Source organism: Vipera berus (genome assembly GCF_964194415.1).
Source record: "Vipera berus genome assembly, chromosome: 4".
Lineage (NCBI taxonomy): Eukaryota > Metazoa > Chordata > Lepidosauria > Squamata > Viperidae > Vipera > Vipera berus.
In genome coordinates this window covers 270,990-289,730 of record NC_138206.1, presented here as the reverse complement: position 1 = coordinate 289,730, position 18,741 = coordinate 270,990, and the positions used below count along the sequence as shown (strand labels likewise).

The 18,741-nt window shown below is 56.7% G+C and overlaps 1 protein-coding gene across 1 annotated transcript; it reads left to right on the top strand.

Annotated features, from left to right (window-relative positions):
• Positions 1-2,297: 2,297 nt before the first annotated feature.
• On the top strand, positions 2,298-9,155 carry CNGA4 (cyclic nucleotide gated channel subunit alpha 4; the record flags this gene model as incomplete). Its single annotated transcript, XM_081327676.1, has 5 exons — positions 2,298-2,374; positions 3,576-3,689; positions 4,110-4,216; positions 6,466-7,461; positions 8,761-9,155. 5 exons carry the CDS (start codon positions 2,298-2,300, stop codon positions 9,153-9,155), a joined length of 1,689 nt encoding a protein of 562 aa, XP_081183802.1.
• Between the last annotated feature and the right edge of the window lie 9,586 nt (positions 9,156-18,741).

Sequence of the window (18,741 nt, the reverse complement as noted above, 5' to 3'; positions counted from 1 at the left end):
CCGGGCGCTGCTTCGAGCGCCTCGCGGCCTCCCGCGACAAAGCCGGCCGCGCGGTGGCTGTGCGGGACGCGAAGGCGGCGCTCGGGGTCTCCTGCGAGGAGGGAAACCGGGATCGTGGCCCGGAGGGGCTCCCGGGTCCCAGCCTCTTCCTTGGGCCCCTCTCTCTGCCCACCCTCCGCCGCCATACGCGGCCGGGCTGGAGCGCGGACCCTCGAAAGGGCTGTTTCTGTGGCCGCCTTAGGTGCCGCGTGGATTGGGTGCCTCGGGGGGCTCCATCAGCTCCTGCAGGCCCTGGCGCGAGGCCTTGGGAGCCCCCTCAGCTGGAGCGTGGCGGAGCCCCGCCTGACACGATCCGCAAGGGGAGCCCGGTTTCTTAAGCAAGGCAAGGTGGCCGGAGCCACACAACGCCCTAAGCTTGGGGGGTGGGGGAGAGAGAGAGAGTTCTTCGCGTGTCCCGCGGCTCCTCGCAACGGGGCCTCGTTCTTCTCCGAGGGCTAAACCGCCGGTTCAACGGGCGGGCGGCGGCGGCGGTGGTTTGCCTGGTGCTTTGCCAGCCCAGGTGTTGCGCAGCTGCCCTGATTGTGCAACCCTTTTCTGCAGAAGGAGAGAGGAAGCAGTGGGCCCCCCGCCCCCCCCTCCCCGGCCAGGGGATGGCATCACATCCTGTGGTCTAAGGCAAGCAGCCCTGAAGGCCGTGTCACACCCACTCCCCCCCCCAAGGAGGACGGCCAAATGAGAGCAGCCTCAGGCCATTCTGATGCAAGTGCTCCCCCCCCCACTGATGGGGGGGCTTGTGCTGGCAAAGCTGCTCTGCTCAGGCAAAAGGAAGGCCCCTTCCCCAAAATACAGATGCAGCACCTTCTGTTCAGCTTCTCCAGCCTTTGGCTTTGCTTAAGGGGGAGCTTGCATGCCTCCTCCCTGGACCCTCATCAAGAGGTCCCTGAAGCAGTTTTCACCCCGATTCTGCCGGAGCCCGTGGAAGCCTCCTCCCTCGCCAAAAGCAGTTGCTGCAAGGGAGGCATCTCCCGCTTCCCGGAGAGAGAAAAGAGACCCCCCCACACACACACACACCAACCTCCAGACCCTGAGGTAGAATCCCGTGTGGAATGCCACCGCCACGGACCCTGGTGCAGGGGAGGGGAGAGGGGGGCAACTCTAGGTAACATTCAAGGGCAGACCCCCCCACCCATCTTGCCAGCAAAGGCCATGGTCCCAGGAATGGGGGAGGAAAGGTCAGCCGCTTGGACCGAAGACCAGAGGAGCCAGTGCTGCGACCGTAGAGGAAGTGGGGTTGGGGCTCTTTCCTGGGAGTAAAAGGCTTTAGGGAAGACCCAGGGGGTCTTCAAACAGGGGGCTGCCCTGTGAGGACGGGCCCCACCTGATCCTGATCAACCAAGCAAGAACCCACAAGAAGCTGTCAGCGGTCCGAAGTGCCCCTTGATCTCTCTCCCGGTTGAGTGGGGGGGATTCTGGGGCACCCCCAAGGCTGGTGAGCATAAATGCAGGACCACTTCTCTCTTCTTACAACAGATCCAGAAAAGGATTCACACCCTTCCCCTATTCTGCTAAATTTATACTTGGGGGGGGGCATTTTGTAGAGGACGGTGGGTTCTGCAGAAAATCCCCATCACACAATCTGGCTGTGGGTTGGAGAGGGCAGTTTTACTACATACTGCCAAAAAACACAGCACAATGTCTCCACCGTCCCTGAGCTCTTCCGGGACATGCCCACTCAGCCCCCCTCCCCGGCCGCCCCTTGGATTCCAGCACTCCCCACTGGATCCCAGTTGAGAGGGGAAGAAGGATCAAGTTAGAAGGATCAAGAGCAAGTCCAGAGGCCTGACACGTATATTTTTTATGTGCGTATATATGTAAATATATATGTATTTACGCATTTAGGTATCCAATCACCGCCCCCCCCATCTCACTCTGAGTAGTAGCCGAACCGCCCTGATAGTGCTGAGAACACAAAACGGGTTTTCTCAGCCAGATTGTGCGTCCACACGTGCGAAGCGCAGAGCCAGACCACAACTGAACTCGAGGAACGGCCCATGGGACGGAGCAGCGATTGCGCGCGGCTAGGACTGCAGGGAGCCGGCACACCCCGCGAAGGCCGCCCCTCTGGTTTCGTGCTTCGGCCTCCGCGTCCCCGGTCTCCCCGGACCCGTCACGTCCCTGATTGGGCCGTTTAGAGTCGCACCTGCCGGCGGGGACCCGGGGGAGCCGCGTTGCCACGGGCGGCCTGGCGCACGGGGGGGGGGGGGAGCCGCTGGCGCAGAAGCCGCCCGCATCGCATCATGAACGGGGTGGCCGGGGCAGCCCGCAAAGGCGCCGAGGCTGCGCGCTCCGAGACGGCCGACCCCAAGGCCCCGCGGTAAACGGGGCGTGGGGGGGCGCGGGGGGAGGCTCCACCGGCCTTGGGCAGGCGCCTGGGAGCAGTTCCCCCGGAGGAGGCTGAGGGCCAGCCGGGGAAAGCCCTCGGGATCCTGGGCAGGGGGAGCGCGGGGTCTCTGGCGGGACTGGGGGGGGCTTCGCAGCTCCCGGCGGGGTTCCACAGGGAAAGGGCGCGCCGAGGCAACCGCAGCCGCGCCAGCTGCTCCCCTTCCACCTGCGTGCCCAGGGCGGGCCAGCACCGGCGGCCGCTGCCGCCCCCCAAATATGCGGTGAAGTCGCCCCCGGAGGGAGCCCCTCCCTTTCCTTAATCCAGAGCAGTGGCAACGGGTCAGGGCGAGGCCGAGCCTGGGGCAGCTTTTCACCCTGAAGTCTCTGCTTCGGATTGGTGGTTCAGCTGCTGGGAAGCTTGGAAGCCGCCCTGAGTCTTCGGAGAAGGGCGGGATATAAATGGAATTAAAATAAAAAAATTAAAAAAAACAGCAGCTCCTCTCGATTGCCTGACCTGCGAAATGGGCCAACTTGGGTCGTTTCTGTGTCCGGGTCTAAGGCCAAGGGTGAGCAGGAAAAGGAATTCAGAGCGTTCCAGCCCTCTGAAGGCCTTTCTTCTGGGCAAGATTGCGAGGCCAGGGAGAAGCTGCCCCCCAGCCCCGGCTTCTCCTGCCACACCTCTGGGCAGCCTGGCACACAGAGCCATGCCAGAAGCCCCTCCCCCTCTTCCCCTGGCCAGCTTCCTGCCCTCCCCCAAACAGCCCCAGAAGCGGCAATGGGCAGGGCCCAAGGGCTCCTCCGTGAAGCGACAGCTTTGGGGCTTCTCCAGTTCAGGCTGCTCCAGCCCCACAGAGAAGCCTGCGGGGAGGGGGGGGCGGGGGGGGAGAGAGAGACTGAAAAGAGCAGGAGTCTCTGGGTGACAACCAGCAGAGCCCCGAGGATATTCCTCAATATTCCTGTTATTCCTCAATCAACCACCTTCATTGCGCTGATCCTCCACTGGGGGCCCACAACCCCGTCTTTAGCAGCAGGAGCAGATGGCCCAATCCCAGTTGACCTTGCCCCATTGTCATGAAGGGCCCCTTCTCTCTCTCTCTCTCTCTCTCTCTCTCTCTCTCTCTCTCTCTCTCTCTCTCTCTCTCTCTCTCTCTCTCTCTCTCTCTCTCTCTCTGCTTTTTCCTCCCCTCCTCCAGCGAGGACTCGGGCAGTAGGACTTGCATCCTGGACCCCTCTGGCGATAAATATTACTACTGGCTGATCCTGATGGTGCCCCCCATCCTCTACAACTGGGTCATCCTCATCTGCAGGTAGGGTGCTGAAGGGGGCGGGGAGGGTCTGCCCCCCACGAAGTGCCAAGCACGGATAAGCTCCTGAACTGCCTGAAAAGTCAGCAGAGGGCCGAGAAGAAGCCAGTGGAATCCCCCCTCCCCGTGAAAGGAGGACATTTTTATCAGCAAGCCAGGAGCAGGTGGGAAGAGAAGAAGAGCTGCACGGCCCCTCTGGGGTGGGGGGGGAAGGAGGAAGGAAGGAAGGGGTGGCTGGCCCGGAGCAGGAGGTCCCTCGCCTGGGGCACGCCAAGAAGGCAGAGCAGCGGGCAGGCCTCTGGGGGTGGGGGGGCTGCAGAATGGAGATGGCGGCTCAGCCAGGGCGGGAGGGAGGGAGCGTGGCCAGTTCCCTGCCTTGGGCAGGGCGGGGGGGGGGGCTCAGCCGTCTCTTCTCCTCCCCAGGTTCTGCTTCCCCGAACTGCAGCAGAGGTACCTGCTGCTCTGGCTGGCCTTGGACTACCTCTGCGACCTGCTCTACCTGATGGACATTGTGGTGCATTTCCATACTGGTCAGTCCAGCAGTTGGGGGCCCTGGGCAGGGGAGTTCGGCCGGCTGTCCCGTCCCCACCACATGCTGCTGCCCACGGCCAAGGGGGAGGAGGGCCTGGGAAGGGGGGGCGGCCCTTGGACAGAGACCTTCCCGCTCTCCCCCCACGGAGGGCTGTCTCTCATTGTTGCTGACCTCCCCACTGAGTGGGCTGGGCCGCCTCCCCTCCCCCTCCCCTGCACTTTGCCTGGGCCTTTGGCGACTCTGAACACACCCAGGGCAGAGTTGCCAGACCCCAGGCAGACCTTCATGCGAAATGCTTGGGGGTCTTTGGAAGCCCAAGGCCAGGGATATTGGGGGGGGGAAATCCAGGGCCGGCTGAAACTTGGGATCGCACACCTGAAGCTCTGGGTTGTGATTCCTGCCCCTGAAGGCTTTGCAAATGCCCCACAGACACACACACTCTCTCAGCTCTGCACCCTCCGGATGCCGGGCGGAGGAGCGTGGCACAGCATGATCCCTGTGGAAGGAGACAGAATCTGCACCATGGGGGGGGGGCAGTTCCCAAAGAGCTCTCCTCAAAGACCAGCCAGATCAGCCATTGAATCAGCTGGGGGGGGGCAGTGGCGGACTGTGCGTGTGCTTGCTTCCTAATGTATGTGATCCAACTCAAAGGGACTCTGGGAAAAACCCCTCCTCCCCCCTCCCGCATTCTTGTCTGGGGCGGGAGAGAAGCCAGGCATGCCAGACTTCCTGACCCCCAAGGAGAAGACTGGGCCACAGAATCTGGAAACCGATATGGGGGAATCTTTGTAGCTCAGGGTTGAAGTGAGGGGGACCCCTCAAAAGTCTGGGCAGCTTCAGGAGTGCTGAGCCCTGTTGGCTGCCCAGGTTGACAGCCCCCAGGATCCTGGGAGATTTGCCTCCAAAAGGAATACCAAGCACTTCAGAGGTTATAAAAACATTCAGCTCTCTCTCTCTCTCTCTCTCTCTCTCTCTCTCTCTCTCACACACACACACACACACACACACACACACACACACAGAGAGAGAGAGAGAGAGAGAGAGAGAGAGAGAGCGCTTCTTCGATTCCAAATGCTTTGCAAATGGTCAGCCAGCAGAGGGCGCCCTTTAACGGTATACAAATACAAAGCCAGCAAAAAAAAAAGGGAAGCAGCGGGGCTGCATCTCCAGAATACATGCAACATAACCCCCCCCCCGCCATCCGACCCCCACCCAGGTCTTCCTGGATTTCCAGATGGGGGGGGGAACCAGTGAGATCTCTGGCAGGGTGATGTCCCCAAGGAGAGGAGCCGCAACAGGGGACACTGTTCTAAGGGTCCAGGCTGAATTGGGCCTGGATCCCAACTGGTTACCAGTGAAGAGACCTCACTGTAGTTCGGCTGCTGCTGACCCCCCCCGCCCAGCCAGCCCCCGAACCCTGCGCTGTGGGCCAGGGGTGTTTTCTGGGTGGTGCACTTTTGCCAGGGCCTTCTGACCCCCCAAAGGCCCACAGCCGGCATACCAGCCACAGCCGAGCGTCTCGACCACGGCTGACGCAGCAGGAGCTGGGAGATGAAGAAAACCGGGGGGGGGGGGCTGTTTCCAGGCTGGCACTGCCCACTGTGAAAGGAGCATAATGCCATCCACCTAGGCTGATGGCCCGCCAAGGGGCCATCCTGCTCACGTGGCCCTGTCTTTCTACAAGGGGCTGGGGGCGGTGCACCCCCAATATGCTGGGGAGCACTCAGGCAGCGATCAAGGGGGCGCCCATCCTATGCCTTCACTTTGGACCGAAAGAGCTCCAGCTCCTCATTTAGCCGAGCCCCCCCACACACACCTTCTCCAGAATCCTCCCGCCAAGGGCTAGACCAGGGGGGAGGTCCAGCTGGATCAAGGCAGGCAGTGACTCTCCCTTCCTCAGAAGGCCGATTGCGTCTCCTATCTGGACACACACAGTTGCCCAGAGAAGCCAGCTGGGTCTGGCCCACGGCCCGGGAAGGGGAGGGGGGCTCCCTGTGCACCTCCTTGGTCTCTCCAAGCAATCTTGCCAGAGGCGAGGGCAGAGCGAGTTGCTCAGGGACTTTCCTCATCTTCCGAGGGACCTGCTCACAGGTAGCAGCCCACCACCAGCAGCCAGGGCTGTGGAGGGGAGCTCTCTGGGGTGCTGGGGTGGTGCAGCAGAGCGGCTCCCCCAGCCCTTAGCCAAACACCTATCCCCTCTGCTGCCCCCCTCCCGCATGCTGATGCCCCCCCTCCTTCCTCTGCTAGGCTTCCTGGAAGATGGGTCCCTGGTTCAAGAACGCACCCAGATCTCCCAAAGGTACTGCCGCTCCTCGGCCTTCCTGTGGGACTTCCTCTCCGTGCTGCCCACTGACCTCCTCTACCTGTACGTGGGGCTGGGCCGGCCAGCAGTCCGAGCCAACCGCTTCCTGCGGAGCCCCCGGTTGTTTGAGGCCTTCGACCGCATCGAGACCCGCACGGCGCACCCAAACTCCTTCCGCATCTCCAAGCTGATGCTCTACGTCTTCGTCACCATCCACTGGAACAGCTGCGTCTACTTCGCGCTCTCTGGCTTCATCGGCTTCGGCACAGACGAGTGGGTCTACCCCAACCGCAGCCTGCCCGGCTTTGACCAGCTCCTTCGCCAGTACCTCTACAGCTTCTACTTCTCCACCCTCATCCTGACCACGGTGGGCGACACCCCCATGCCCCAGCGGGAGGAGGAGTTCCTCTTCATGGCCATCGACTTCCTCCTGGCCGTCATGGGCTTCGCCACCATCATGGGCAGCATGACGTCCGTCATCTCCAACATGAACCAAGCGGACAGGTCCTTCTACCCGAACTACGACCTGGTGAAGGACTACCTGCACTCGCAGCCGGTCAGCCGGCAGCTGCAGCACCGGGTGGTCGACTGGCAGCAGCACCTGCAGATGAATAAGAAGATGACCAACGAGCTGCAGATCCTCCAGCACCTGCCCGAGCGCCTGCGAGCCGAGGTGGCCATCAGCGTCCACCTGCCCACCCTCCGGAAAGTCCAGATCTTCCAGAACTGCGAGCAGAGCCTGCTGGAGGAGCTGGTGCTCAAGCTGAAGCCGCAGGTCTACAGCCCCGGGGAGTACGTGTGCCGGAAGGGGGACATCGGCCGGGAGATGTACTTCATCCGCGAAGGGCAGCTGGCCGTGGTGGCAGACGATGGCGTGACCCAGTACGCTGTGCTGGGGGAGGGGCTGTACTTTGGAGAGATCAGCATCATCAGCATCAAAGGTGAGGGGAGGGGGAGGGGAGGGATCCCCTGGCGTACCACTTGAGCTGCAGAGGAGCAGACACCCCCCCCCAGTTGAGAACCCTGAATCCTTCCTTTGGGGGTTGAAGACTCTGCCTGTTGCATCTCTTTGTTCAGGTCCTCCAACAGTTCAGGGGTTCCACCTGCGGCTTCTCATTGACCAGATGGGGAGGCGCCTCCTGAGGTCATGACAGCTGAGAATCGGGGAGATGACCTGGGGCAGGGGGGGGGAAACTTGGCCCTTTTATGACTTGTGGACTTCAACACCCAGAGTTCCTGAACCTGCCATGCTGACTCAGGAATTCTGGGAGTTGAAGCCCGCAGTTCATAAAAGAGCTAAGGTTGCCTATCCCTGACCTGGGGGGGGGGGAGTTTGTAAGAGCCATGGCATAAGCAAAGGGGGCTGAAACACCCTTTAAGTCTTGGGAAAGAAGATAATGTTTGGAAGTGGCTCAGACAGACCCCCTCCCTGATTTAAGGAGCATTGTCAGGCTTAGCTCAAGAATGACTCAAAACCACCTAGCCGAGATTCAGTTTAATTTTAATTTAATAATATTTCTATACCGCCCTTCTCCCTGAGTTTGTTGTCTGCATGCGCCGTACAGGCAGAATCTTGCCGGACTAAACCCTGGCTACCCTCACTCTAACAGTTTCTTATCTTGGGAGATCCTGGGCTACCCTAAATCTCTTCCCCTTCACACATCCAGCTCCAGACTGTGCGGTCTCTTGCCTCACCCCCCCTTCCCTGAAATCCACCCCTCCTCCCTGGGAACCTGGTGCGTTACTGCGGTCCGTCACAGGCAGGAGGGGAGGTGAAGCCCAGAGAGGCTTGGGAGACTCAATTGCCACTGCCTCTCTCGGAGCCTAGTTCTGGTCTTCCCGTGGTTGGTGTCTGTGGCCTGGCCTGGTCTACCTCGAAGGGCTGAAAGGGAATTCCCCAAAGTCAGCCAGAAATGAGAAACAGCCCTGGGCTCAGTTCTAGCTTCATGGGGGAAATGTCCCCTCTTTGTGGAGGGTGGGCCAGTTCTAGGTCTGCACGTGACCGGCCAGGCGCCCGGGGGAAGGACCCTCCTCACGATCCTCTGGACCCCAGAAGCTAACTAAAGAAACCACAGTCTGTGGTGTAAGCTGGGTAATTGAGCTGTGTTGACCCGGACCACCCAGATCTGCAAGAAGCACTTGAGGAGCATGCGAGGGAAACATCCCCGCAGCCCCCACAGCTTCAGCTGCGGTCTCAGCGCGTGCAGAAGCCCCTCCCGACGCTTCCTCCCCTCTCCCAGGGAACCAGTCCGGGAACCGCCGTACGGCCAACATCAAAAGCATCGGCTACTCGGACCTCTTCTGCCTCTCCAAGGAGGACCTCAAGGAGGTGCTGGCCGAGTTCCCCAACGCCAAGGCGGTGATGGAGGCCAAGGGCCGGGAGATCCTGCTCAAGATGAACAAGCTGGACGTCAACGCCGAGGCGGCCGAGATCGCCCAGCAGCAGGAGGAGGAGCGGCGGACGGCGGCCCTGGAAGAGGGGCTGGACGCCCTGCAGACCAAACTGGCCCGCGTCCTGGCGGGGCTGGAGTCCAGCGCCTTCAAGGTGGCCCTGCGCCTGGAGCGCCTGGAGTGGCAGCTGCTGGTCTGGGGCGAGGGGGAGGTGGGGGGCACGGAGGAAGGGACCGAGGCCTAGGTGCCCCCCCCGCACCCCTTAATCAGCTGGCCTGGGGGCTGCAGCCCTGCTTGCCCAGGGCCGGCCGGGGATGGGCCCTTTTCCCTTTTCCTCTTGGGTCTGGGGTCTTCCACTTCAGTGGAGGGGGCAGGAAGGGAGGCTGGCTGGAAAGCCACACACTGCAACGTCCTCTGGGTGCAGGCTGTGTTGGAGGGGAATCCTGACCCAACAACTGCATCCCTCCCGCCCGCCTGTTTTCATGAGTGGGGGGGGAGGAGAGACAGGCACAGAGCGGCCCCAGGGCTCCCGTAGGGGTCTTGGAGGGGGGCAGCCAATGAAGAAGCCGTGCCTGCAGCCTCAGGGCCTTTGTGGATTCCTGTAATGTAAGGCTGGCAAGGGCCCTTGGAGGTCATCTAGCCCAGCCACGGCTAGAGGGTGATATTCTGGGCCTGTCTTCAGAGGGGAGTCCTTGCCCTGACCGCAGTCGGCAGCCACCGTTTCAAAGAATTCCTCCCATTCGCTCTAGGACAGGGATGGCCCAGACTGCAACCCGAAACCCACTTACGTATCCTCGGGTGCCGGGTGGACGTGGCCCGTTGGGTGGGCGTGGCTGCAGGGGTAATGGGAGACTGGGTGGGACTAAAAAGTTCAATTAATCAATTCCAACTTTGCGAGATCTTTTTTTTTCTCCACGAGAAGTTGATTGATTGATTGAACCTTTTTTTTTTTTGCACACGGCAGCGGAGGCCTAAAGCAAAAAGTTTTATGAAACCCAACTGAAGGCCTAGGACTAAGACGATGGGGTGCGTGCCCACAGAGAGGGCTCTGCATGCCACCTGTAGCACACGTGCCATAGGTTCGCCACCACGGCTCTAGGAAATCCCTCAAATTCTCAACACCCCTCCCCCCCCCCAGGTCTCCAACCCTTCTGGGCCCTGGTCACTTTCCTTGCTCCCCCTGTGGGGGTCCTGGGCAGAGCAAGATGGAGGTCAAAGGTCAGGCGAGTCCCCTGGCCACCCTGCACCTTAGCAGCCCTCGGCCACCTGGGCCCATGAGGGTGGGGGGAACTGGCCTGGGTCCTGTGGTCAAGGCACTTTGGCCGTGCTGCTCTTGGGAACTGGCCCGCTGCTGTTCCAGAGGGGGCGGGAAGAGAGGTATACACAGTATGGACTTTGTAATACTTGCAATACGGTTTTTGTAGTACTGTTGCACTAGTTAACTAACATGGGTTTTCTGGAATTTTAATCAGCCTTTCATATGTATTGCTAATAACTTGCCATAAGCCTTAACTTTCAAGAAGAATGTAAAGAAGCCTTTTCTTTTAGAAACTAGGACTGGCCAAAGTGTTTGGTACGTAGTAAATAAAATACTTTTCATTTTCTGCTCTCCCCAAGCTTCCACAAACAAAGCACTGTGAATGTATCTTTACCAATGTTTTTTTTTCCCTTTGCAAATGGTCCTTTTATTCAGAATACAATGCTCTTTTCAGTTCTAACGCTTGCGTATTATTAGATGTCTAATTTTTCATGACATAACTGGACAGATGGCTTTTCCTAATCCAATCAACTTTTACCTTGAAGTTTTTTTGTTGCGCAAACTATAAAAAAGAAATGCAATCTATGTTCTGGGTTCTCTCTCTTGTAAAAGGGAATTCTTTTTGTCTTGGAGGGCTCCAAATAAATAAAAAAATATTTAAGGGAATTTAAGGAGCCTGCAATAAAGTCAGGGAGACCAAAGGCAGGAGAGGCGCAACCCAGAATGTTGCGTTTCGCTGGATAAGAACGATTTTTCGTCTGGATGCACCTAATTTGTTTTCCTGCTTTGCTCTCCCTTGATTTTTCAAAGCGCGCGTCAGCCCTGGTCACCTGGAGCCAGGCGGCCTCTAAATTGTATAAATGAGCACAAATGTAATTCCTGATTTTGGCCAGGGACAGCATTTTTAGGATGAAAGTTTCTTCCCCTCCTGAAGGCTGATGGGTTCTGGATGTCAAGTCTTCTGCAGATGAAATGCACTGATGAAGCCCCTGGCATTTCTCTCCGTTGTCTGTTTATTTAGAGAGTCAGACAATGACCTTGATGGCGATATGCAAGCGCTGTTGCCAAGGCAACGAGGGGAAAACATTTCTTAATGTCCGGAACATCCAGAGAACATTCAAAAGTGGCTCCGATGGACAAACACCCCCCAGTTCACTGAACTGGAAAGAGCAGGGGAGGCATCATCCGATTTCCAAAATTCATTTCTTGCATCCAAAGCAGCTTTAGGCTTTCTCCGGAGTTGATCTCTTGGCCTGGTCTACCTCAAGGGGCCGAGGTGTTTTGGTTTGGTTGCAAGCCCTCGGGGTGCCCAGCTGTGGGGCCAAGGGGGGACACGCCTTGGCCATTCAGAGAAACCCCGCAGGTTTGGCTGGGTGTCCACACCAGAAGGGGGGGGCAGGCATAGATTGTGCTGAGCGGGGGAGGGGGTGGCCGGACACACGGGAGACCTGAGGCTCATTTCCCCGTAAAATAAAACTGGGAGGAACACGCAATGCCTGCCTCCCTTTCAGACCCTCAGAGGAATGGAAGACCCTCCCCCATTTCATCCAATGAGCCTTAAGGCAGCGGCAGTGACGGAAGAACCCACAATCCTGGTGGAGTCCAAAGACACACACACATCCTTTTGGCTTTGCAGGCAGGGGCCCTTCCTGGGGGCGGAGGGCCTGGGCACCAGCTGTGCAAGACAGGGGCCTGGATTTTTTCTCCCCCCCCCCCCCGTGGGCTTTGTGCTGCCCTCTCTTGCAGCGCTCCTGTGGAGGGTGTGCCGCAACCACAACCTGCGTTCCTCTTCCTCCCTCGGCAGCCCCTGGTTCGTCAGCCCTTGAAACTGGTTCATGCAACTGGCTCAATGACAACACAAGTGAGCGCAGGAGTTGTGCACTCACAACGCTGGCACCCATCGTGAACAGGCCTGGCGTGCATCTCCTAATGAGGGCAAGGTGGTCTCTCGCCAGTGGCACCCCAAAGAAATCAGATGGCCCCTCGCCCTCCTCTGCTTTGGAGACCCCTCGTTGTCAGGGCGAGGTGGGTGTGAGGGAGCCAGCCGTGCCCAGGCCAGAGATGGGGGGTGAGCAGATAGAAGCCCTCCTGGGCCCAAAGGATTTGCTGCAAGGCGCAACGGAAAAGCTCCTATTGTGGCTCCCCCCCCCCTTTTATTAAGATGGCCTGGAAAATGGGCAGCATTTTTTTTCCAGTTTCCATAACTTGCCTTCACAAGAACTACTCACCCCTCGAAGCCCCCTCCCCCCTGCCAAGGACCCCTGCCGCTCTTGCTGTGCACAGGGAACCCGCTTGGCACTAAACAGATTTGGAAGCCAGCCCTGGCTTAATGCAGAGGGATGCCAGGTGAGGAGGGGGCTAAGCCTACCGGCCAGCAAGGGGTCCTTGGGAGCAAAAAGGCAGAAGGGGAGAGGCCCCTCTTGGCTTTCTCGGGATGGAGGGATCCAGACACCGTTTCCAGGCAAGGGGGACGGCAGAGTCTTCCTCGCTGCTTGAGGAGCAAACCGAGAAAATAAGGCCGCCGAAGGGCACCGCAGGTGGCAGGGAAGATCTTGGCATCCCACGGTTGCCCAGCCCTGGTGATCCAGTCTTTCTTTGCCACCCAGCCCTGCTGTGGCAGTAGGGAAGCAGGCAGCTCTCCGTTTTCCCTGCTGCCCCATGGCTTCTCCCCCCTGCCCCCTCCAGACCCAGACAGCAGCTTGGGGGTTTGGGAACTTCAGGCCAGACGGGCGGCCAGCAAGAGACTTGCGCCCTCAAGACGTCTTTGCGTGTCTATCACGGATCACTGTCGCAAGGAGGCTGTGAGACCTGCCCCGTCGGGTCCCTTAGGAAAGAAAGACCCTCGGCTCCATCTGGGTGAAGAGACGGGTTCTTTTACTGAAGGCGAAAAGTTGCACATTTTATCCCTTGTCCCGGCCCTCTCCCCCCCATGCCTGGTCTGTCTTCAGCCAACGAAGAGCTGCCTGGGTGTTTTGAGAAACGCTGAGGTGCCTGGGGTGATCCACGTTCTCTCTCAGGGTGCCTGGCCTTGGGCACTGGGACAAACTTGGTTCCCATCTTCTTTGTTCTTCATCAAGCTGTCATGTCCCCCCTCCCTATTTCCCATCACATCCCCATCCATGTTTATTGCCTCGTTTGTCCTCCTAACCCCCCCCCCTTGCTCCCTCCCTCCTGGCCTTTGATGGCAGATTGCCAGTGGGGTGTCAAGCCAAAGATGGCAGACCTGACAAAGGCATTCTCAAGAGGAGAGGGCTGGCGCTCCTGCGCACGTGCAGAGTGACTGCCCTTGCAGCCAGTCTCCAGCCTGGAGCCCCCAGCATGAACCACAGCAGGCAAAGTGCCCTGAGTGGGCATCCTTCTCTCTCTCTCTCTCTCTCTCTCTCTCTCTCTCTCTCTCTCTCTCTCTCTCTCTCTCTCTCTCTCTCTCTCCTGCCACCCCCCCCCCTCACTGTGGGCGGCCTGTACGTATGTCCCTGCTTCTTGGGAAACACATCATTCCCCTGTCAAAGCAACAACCCACACACACACAGGTGGCACACAGGACTATCGTCTGCCAAAGCTGGGGGAGGGGAGGCCGATATGCCTGGCCTTGAATCGCCCAGCTGCTTCAGTGCAGCATGAGAATGCAGTTACACCCAGGTCAGAAAAAGACATCAGATCCTTGGGAGAGGGGGGGGAGGAAGAGGAGGGGAGGGGGAGGGCCAGATTGCAATACTGTTTGTTAAATAGTGGATTCTTTGGTGCAGGAATGACGACGCGAAGCTGAGTACAGGATAATTCATCGTTTATTATTTGCTGGAACTGTACTGAGGCAAATGCTGCAACCAGCCGCAATATATAGTCTAGCCCCTAGGTGGAAACCAATAGGTTTGAATCAACCATTGCCGCCTGGGGATAGCCAACTGTAGCACCGGAGACTGGTAGTCTGGGTTGCTGGAGAGCCGTTAGCTGCTCCAGCAACCCACGTGGTGTATCTCAAGAGCCCAGTACATAACACCCCTCCCCTCTTAGATCAGACTATGACAACAACAATTAGTCTCAACAGTTGTTAAGACTCGTTATTCAAACACACACAAAGTAAAGTGATAATAATAAAAATAATAAAAACAATGTGGATTACAATGAGATTAAACAATGTCTCAATGATCAGGCTTCCATTTGCAGTAATAGGCAGTTACACATAGCACTAGTTTCTGTAGTCTAGTGGCAACAGGTTGTGCTCCTGAGTCAAGGGGATTCGATGCACTCTGGCTGGCCTCACCATGTTGGCCCACCCCAGAGTCAGTCTGTTTGGCAGGATAGGCACAGCGGTTGCTGAAGTTCGGTTGGCTCGCTTCGTCAGGGGGTCCACGTTGCACTCTTGAGCTCCCCGGTTCTCCCTCTGGTTCCATCTCAGTTAAGAAGGAAAAGTCCTGGTAGTCCATGTGAGGGCTGGCTTGGCCGCAAGTTTGAGGACCTTGGGAGGGACTTATGATGCAGTCCTCACTTAGTGGCCATTCTGGAAACCATTTCCTGAGCTGATCAATGTGTCATCTGACAACTCGCCCTCCCTCCAATCCCACTTCATAAGATAGGGGTCCGGATGCCTTGGTGATTTGACCAGAAACCCACAGATTCCCCTGACCATAGTTCCTGGCCCAAACCCAATCGCCCATGTGCAGTCCCCTTGGGGTTTTGGTCGAGAGGCTTCTGCTGCCACTCAATTTGGATGCAACCTGTCCAGTTTAGTCCTTGAGTAGAATGCTATAGGAATGTTGTGATTCAGGGTCAGCCTGTGGGTTCGGCAGTTGGGTCGGATGACTCAGAGGAGGAGGAGGGTGTTGAAGACCTTGCTGAGGGGGTTGAAGATCTTGCTGATGATAGCCCTCAGCCAGGCCCCTCCCACTTGGTCACCACGGAGACCCAGCTGTGTGAGCCTGACAGTGTGGATGAAGATGACCCACAGCTGGCCCTGTTCAAGGACGCCCGACGCAGGAGGCGGTCAAGTAGGAGTAAACAGAGGAAGGCAATGGGGCTTCTCGGAAGGAGGCAGAGAGAAGCCACACCCTGAACTCTATATAAGGGGAATGTGTGGGGAGGGCTGGTTTGCTGAAGGCAACCGCTCGGATAGTGTTTCTTAAAGCTCCTGTTTCTTGGTTCGTGTCTTGTTTGTTTTTGTAGTAATAAATTTGGCAGGCGTAATTCCAGCCTCTTGCCGTTTGTAAAGGGGTTGCCTTTTCTGCAGGGCCGGTAGCAGGCTGGTACAGAACAAGGAACCTGTTTCCCATTTTTTTCTATGTGACTTAAAACTGCCCCCACCCCATAGGGAAATGCATCACATGCAAGACATACAGGTTTAGACTCTTTGTAGTGAGTTACAGTGGACTTTTCTGACAATAGTGCTTTTAATTCCTGGAAACATTTTTCATGTAAGTTAGTCCATTTCCATGGAGCTTTCTTATCAAGAAGTCTGTGGAGGGGCTCTCCTATTGCAGCCTTATAAGGTAGAAATGTGTGATAGAAGTTTAGGAGACCCAAGAATGCTTGTAGCTCTCCTTTTGATTTGGGCCTAGGAGCCATTTTAATGGCCTTCACTTTAGAATCAGCGGGGTGAATGCCGTTAGCAGCAATATGGAAACCCAAGAATTCTGTTGAAGAATTAATTTTTTTAAATTTTAATTCCATTTATATCCCGCCCTTCTCCGAAGACTCAGGGCGGCTTACAAGCTTAGCAGTAGCCTTCATTCTATGTATATACCTGCTTATTAGGGCTTTCACACACACCCCAAACGGCATTATTAGAAAATTAAAATTAGAAAGTCAGCTTAATTGCCCCCAACAATCTGGGTCCTCATTTTACCTACCTGGGAAGGATGGAAGGCTGAGTCAACCTTGAGCCTGGTGGGATGCGAACCTGCACTAATTGCAGGCAGCTGGTGTTACTTAAGGAGGCATTAGCCCACTGCTCCACCAAGGCTCTTTTAAGAAACCCCAATACTATACTTGTTCTTTTTTAATTTGAGGCCTGCTTCGCAAAGCCTCTGCAAAACAGCCCTGAGCCTTCTGGCCAGCACCTCAGGGGATTCCCCTGCGATAAGAACATCATCAAAATAAGGGTGGATGCCCTGAATACCCTTAAGTGTACGTTCCATGATCCCTTGGAAAATACCCGGTGCAACACTGACTCCAAACTGTAAGTGTTTAACCTTGAATGCCCCTCTGTGAGTCACGATCGTTTGAGCCACGGCTGTGGCCTCATCAACCGGCAATTGCTGATAGGCCTGTGCTAAATCAAGTTTCGCAAAAATAGTCCCCCTTTGCAAGGAGGCTAAAATATGGTTGACCACTGGGACCAGGTAAGTATGTTGCTTGGGGGCCTTATTTAATGTGCATTTATAGTCAGCACAAATGCGAAATTCCCCGTTGGCTTTAAGTGGAGTGACAATAGGAGTTTCCCACTCCCCCCCATCAACAGGCTGTAACCCGCCCTGTTCTACGAGCTTATCAATTTTGGAATCAATTTTATGTTTTAAAGCAAACGGGACCCTGCGAGGCTTAACCCTGATTGGGACTATGTTGGGATCTTACTTAAATGAGATAGGTGGGCCTGTGTACATGCCTAGGGTTGAATCAAAACATCCGCGTATTCCTCGCACACTGACATGAGGTCTATGTCCGGTTTATGCCAGTAATCTGAATACCTAAGGCGTCAAACCAATCAAGTCCAATGAGACTCGTTCTCTGGCCCCCTACTACTATTACATCCAGGTACCCCCAAAACCCTTTAAACTTTACCAACAAAGTGGCTTCTCCCTTAACTTTAACGTGAGCATTTTGAAAATCCATTAAAATGATATCTGAGGGTCTTAGTTGGCCCAATTGTTACTGAGCCTACACACAAAGTTAAAAGTGTCTTGAGAAATGATGCAGAGTCGGAGTCTAATTCCATCTTACATGGAACTCCTTGTAGCTCTACCAACAGCTTAAGTTTGGGTTTGAGGGGGCATTGAGCCCCGGTGCAGCATACACTTCTACGGCTCCTGAAGAATCCCACACTAACTGGACCCTGGGCCCCAGTACCTCTCCTAGTCAGTTCTTCCGACTGGTGTTTGGGTGGCTGGTGTCTCTGGTGGGCTCTGCAAACCACCGCGATGTGGCCTGTCCTTCCACAAGCTCTACACGTGGCCGAACGAAATCTGCAATTAGCGCAAAGATGGTTGCCACCGCACCCCTTGCATCTTGGTAAGAGAACTGCCTTGTAACTCTCTTCTCGCTGGTGGCTGTTGTGGTGTTGCGCGTTGGGTTGCTTTTGGAGTCGGTTGATTTTAGGTTCTTCTTCTTCTGACGATTCTCCGGTGCATTTGGCGACCTCAAGATGGACCAATTCTTCGACTTTTGAAGATTTGGCAGGCTGAACTGTCTGCACTGCGCCCCTGGCAGCTTCGTCAGCCATCACCTCGTCCTGTGCTTCAGAAAACGTTAAATTGGGCCTAGCAAATAGTATCTGCTGAAGCGTTCTGTCCCGTAGGCCGCAGACGAGCCGGTCTCTTAGTCGTTCTTCTAAATTTGAGAATTTGCATAGGCGTGTGACCTGTCTTAGGCCTGCTATGAACTCCGAAGCTGTCTCCCCGGGTAGCTGCACTCTTTGGTCAAACTTGAACCGCCAAGCCATCTCAGACATCTTTGGCTGGAAGTGCCCGGTTAGCTTCTTTTTTAGATCTGTGTAGGAGACCGCCTCGATTGGTGTCGGCACAAAAAGATTCTCCACCAAATCAAAGGTTGCTGGGCCACACATGCAAAGTAGTGTTGTGGCCTTCAGTCCTTCTTCTGCAATCTGATTGGCTCTGAGGTAGTTTTCTACTTGCGAAAGATAAGATGGCCATTCCTCCGGGTGTTTCACGTCGAATTCTCTTAGTCTGCCAACCTTCGGCATTCTTTCAGGTTCCTGCGATTGTCTGGATCCTGCTTCTAGGCTCAGGGAATGAGTCCACTGAGCGCGAGGCCGTTAGTGTAGCTTGCTACCTGGCCTTGGGGGGGGGGGAAATACCTCTTCCCTCTGGCGTGTGCTGCCTTTCCCTCGTGGACTTCAGCTCTTTAATCAGCGAAGCAGGATCCCATCCTCATCGCCACTGTTAAATAGCGGGTTCTTTGGTGCAGGAATGACGACGCGAAGCTGAGTACAGGATAACTCATCGTTTATTATTTGCTGGAACTGTACTGAGGCAAATGCTGCAACCAGCCGCAATATATAGTCTAGCCCACGGGTCGGCAAACCGCGGCTCTGGAGCCGCATGCGGCTCTTTGAGCCGTCTCCTGCGGCTCCCAGCCGCCCGGTACGCGCGCACCTCTTCGAACGGGCAGTGGTGCGCGCGCACCTCTCCAAATGGAGAGTGGCACCGCCTGTTTGGAGAGGTGTGCGCACACCTCCCCAAACCTTTGAAGATGTGCACGCGCACCTCCGTGCGAACGGGCAGCGGCACCGCTCTTTGGGAAAGCTGCCATGGCACATTTGCAGGCTGCCGAAAGCGGCAGCTCTGCAAACGGGCCGCAGCAGCTTTCCCGACAAGCGGCGCCGCTGCCCATTCCGAGAGGT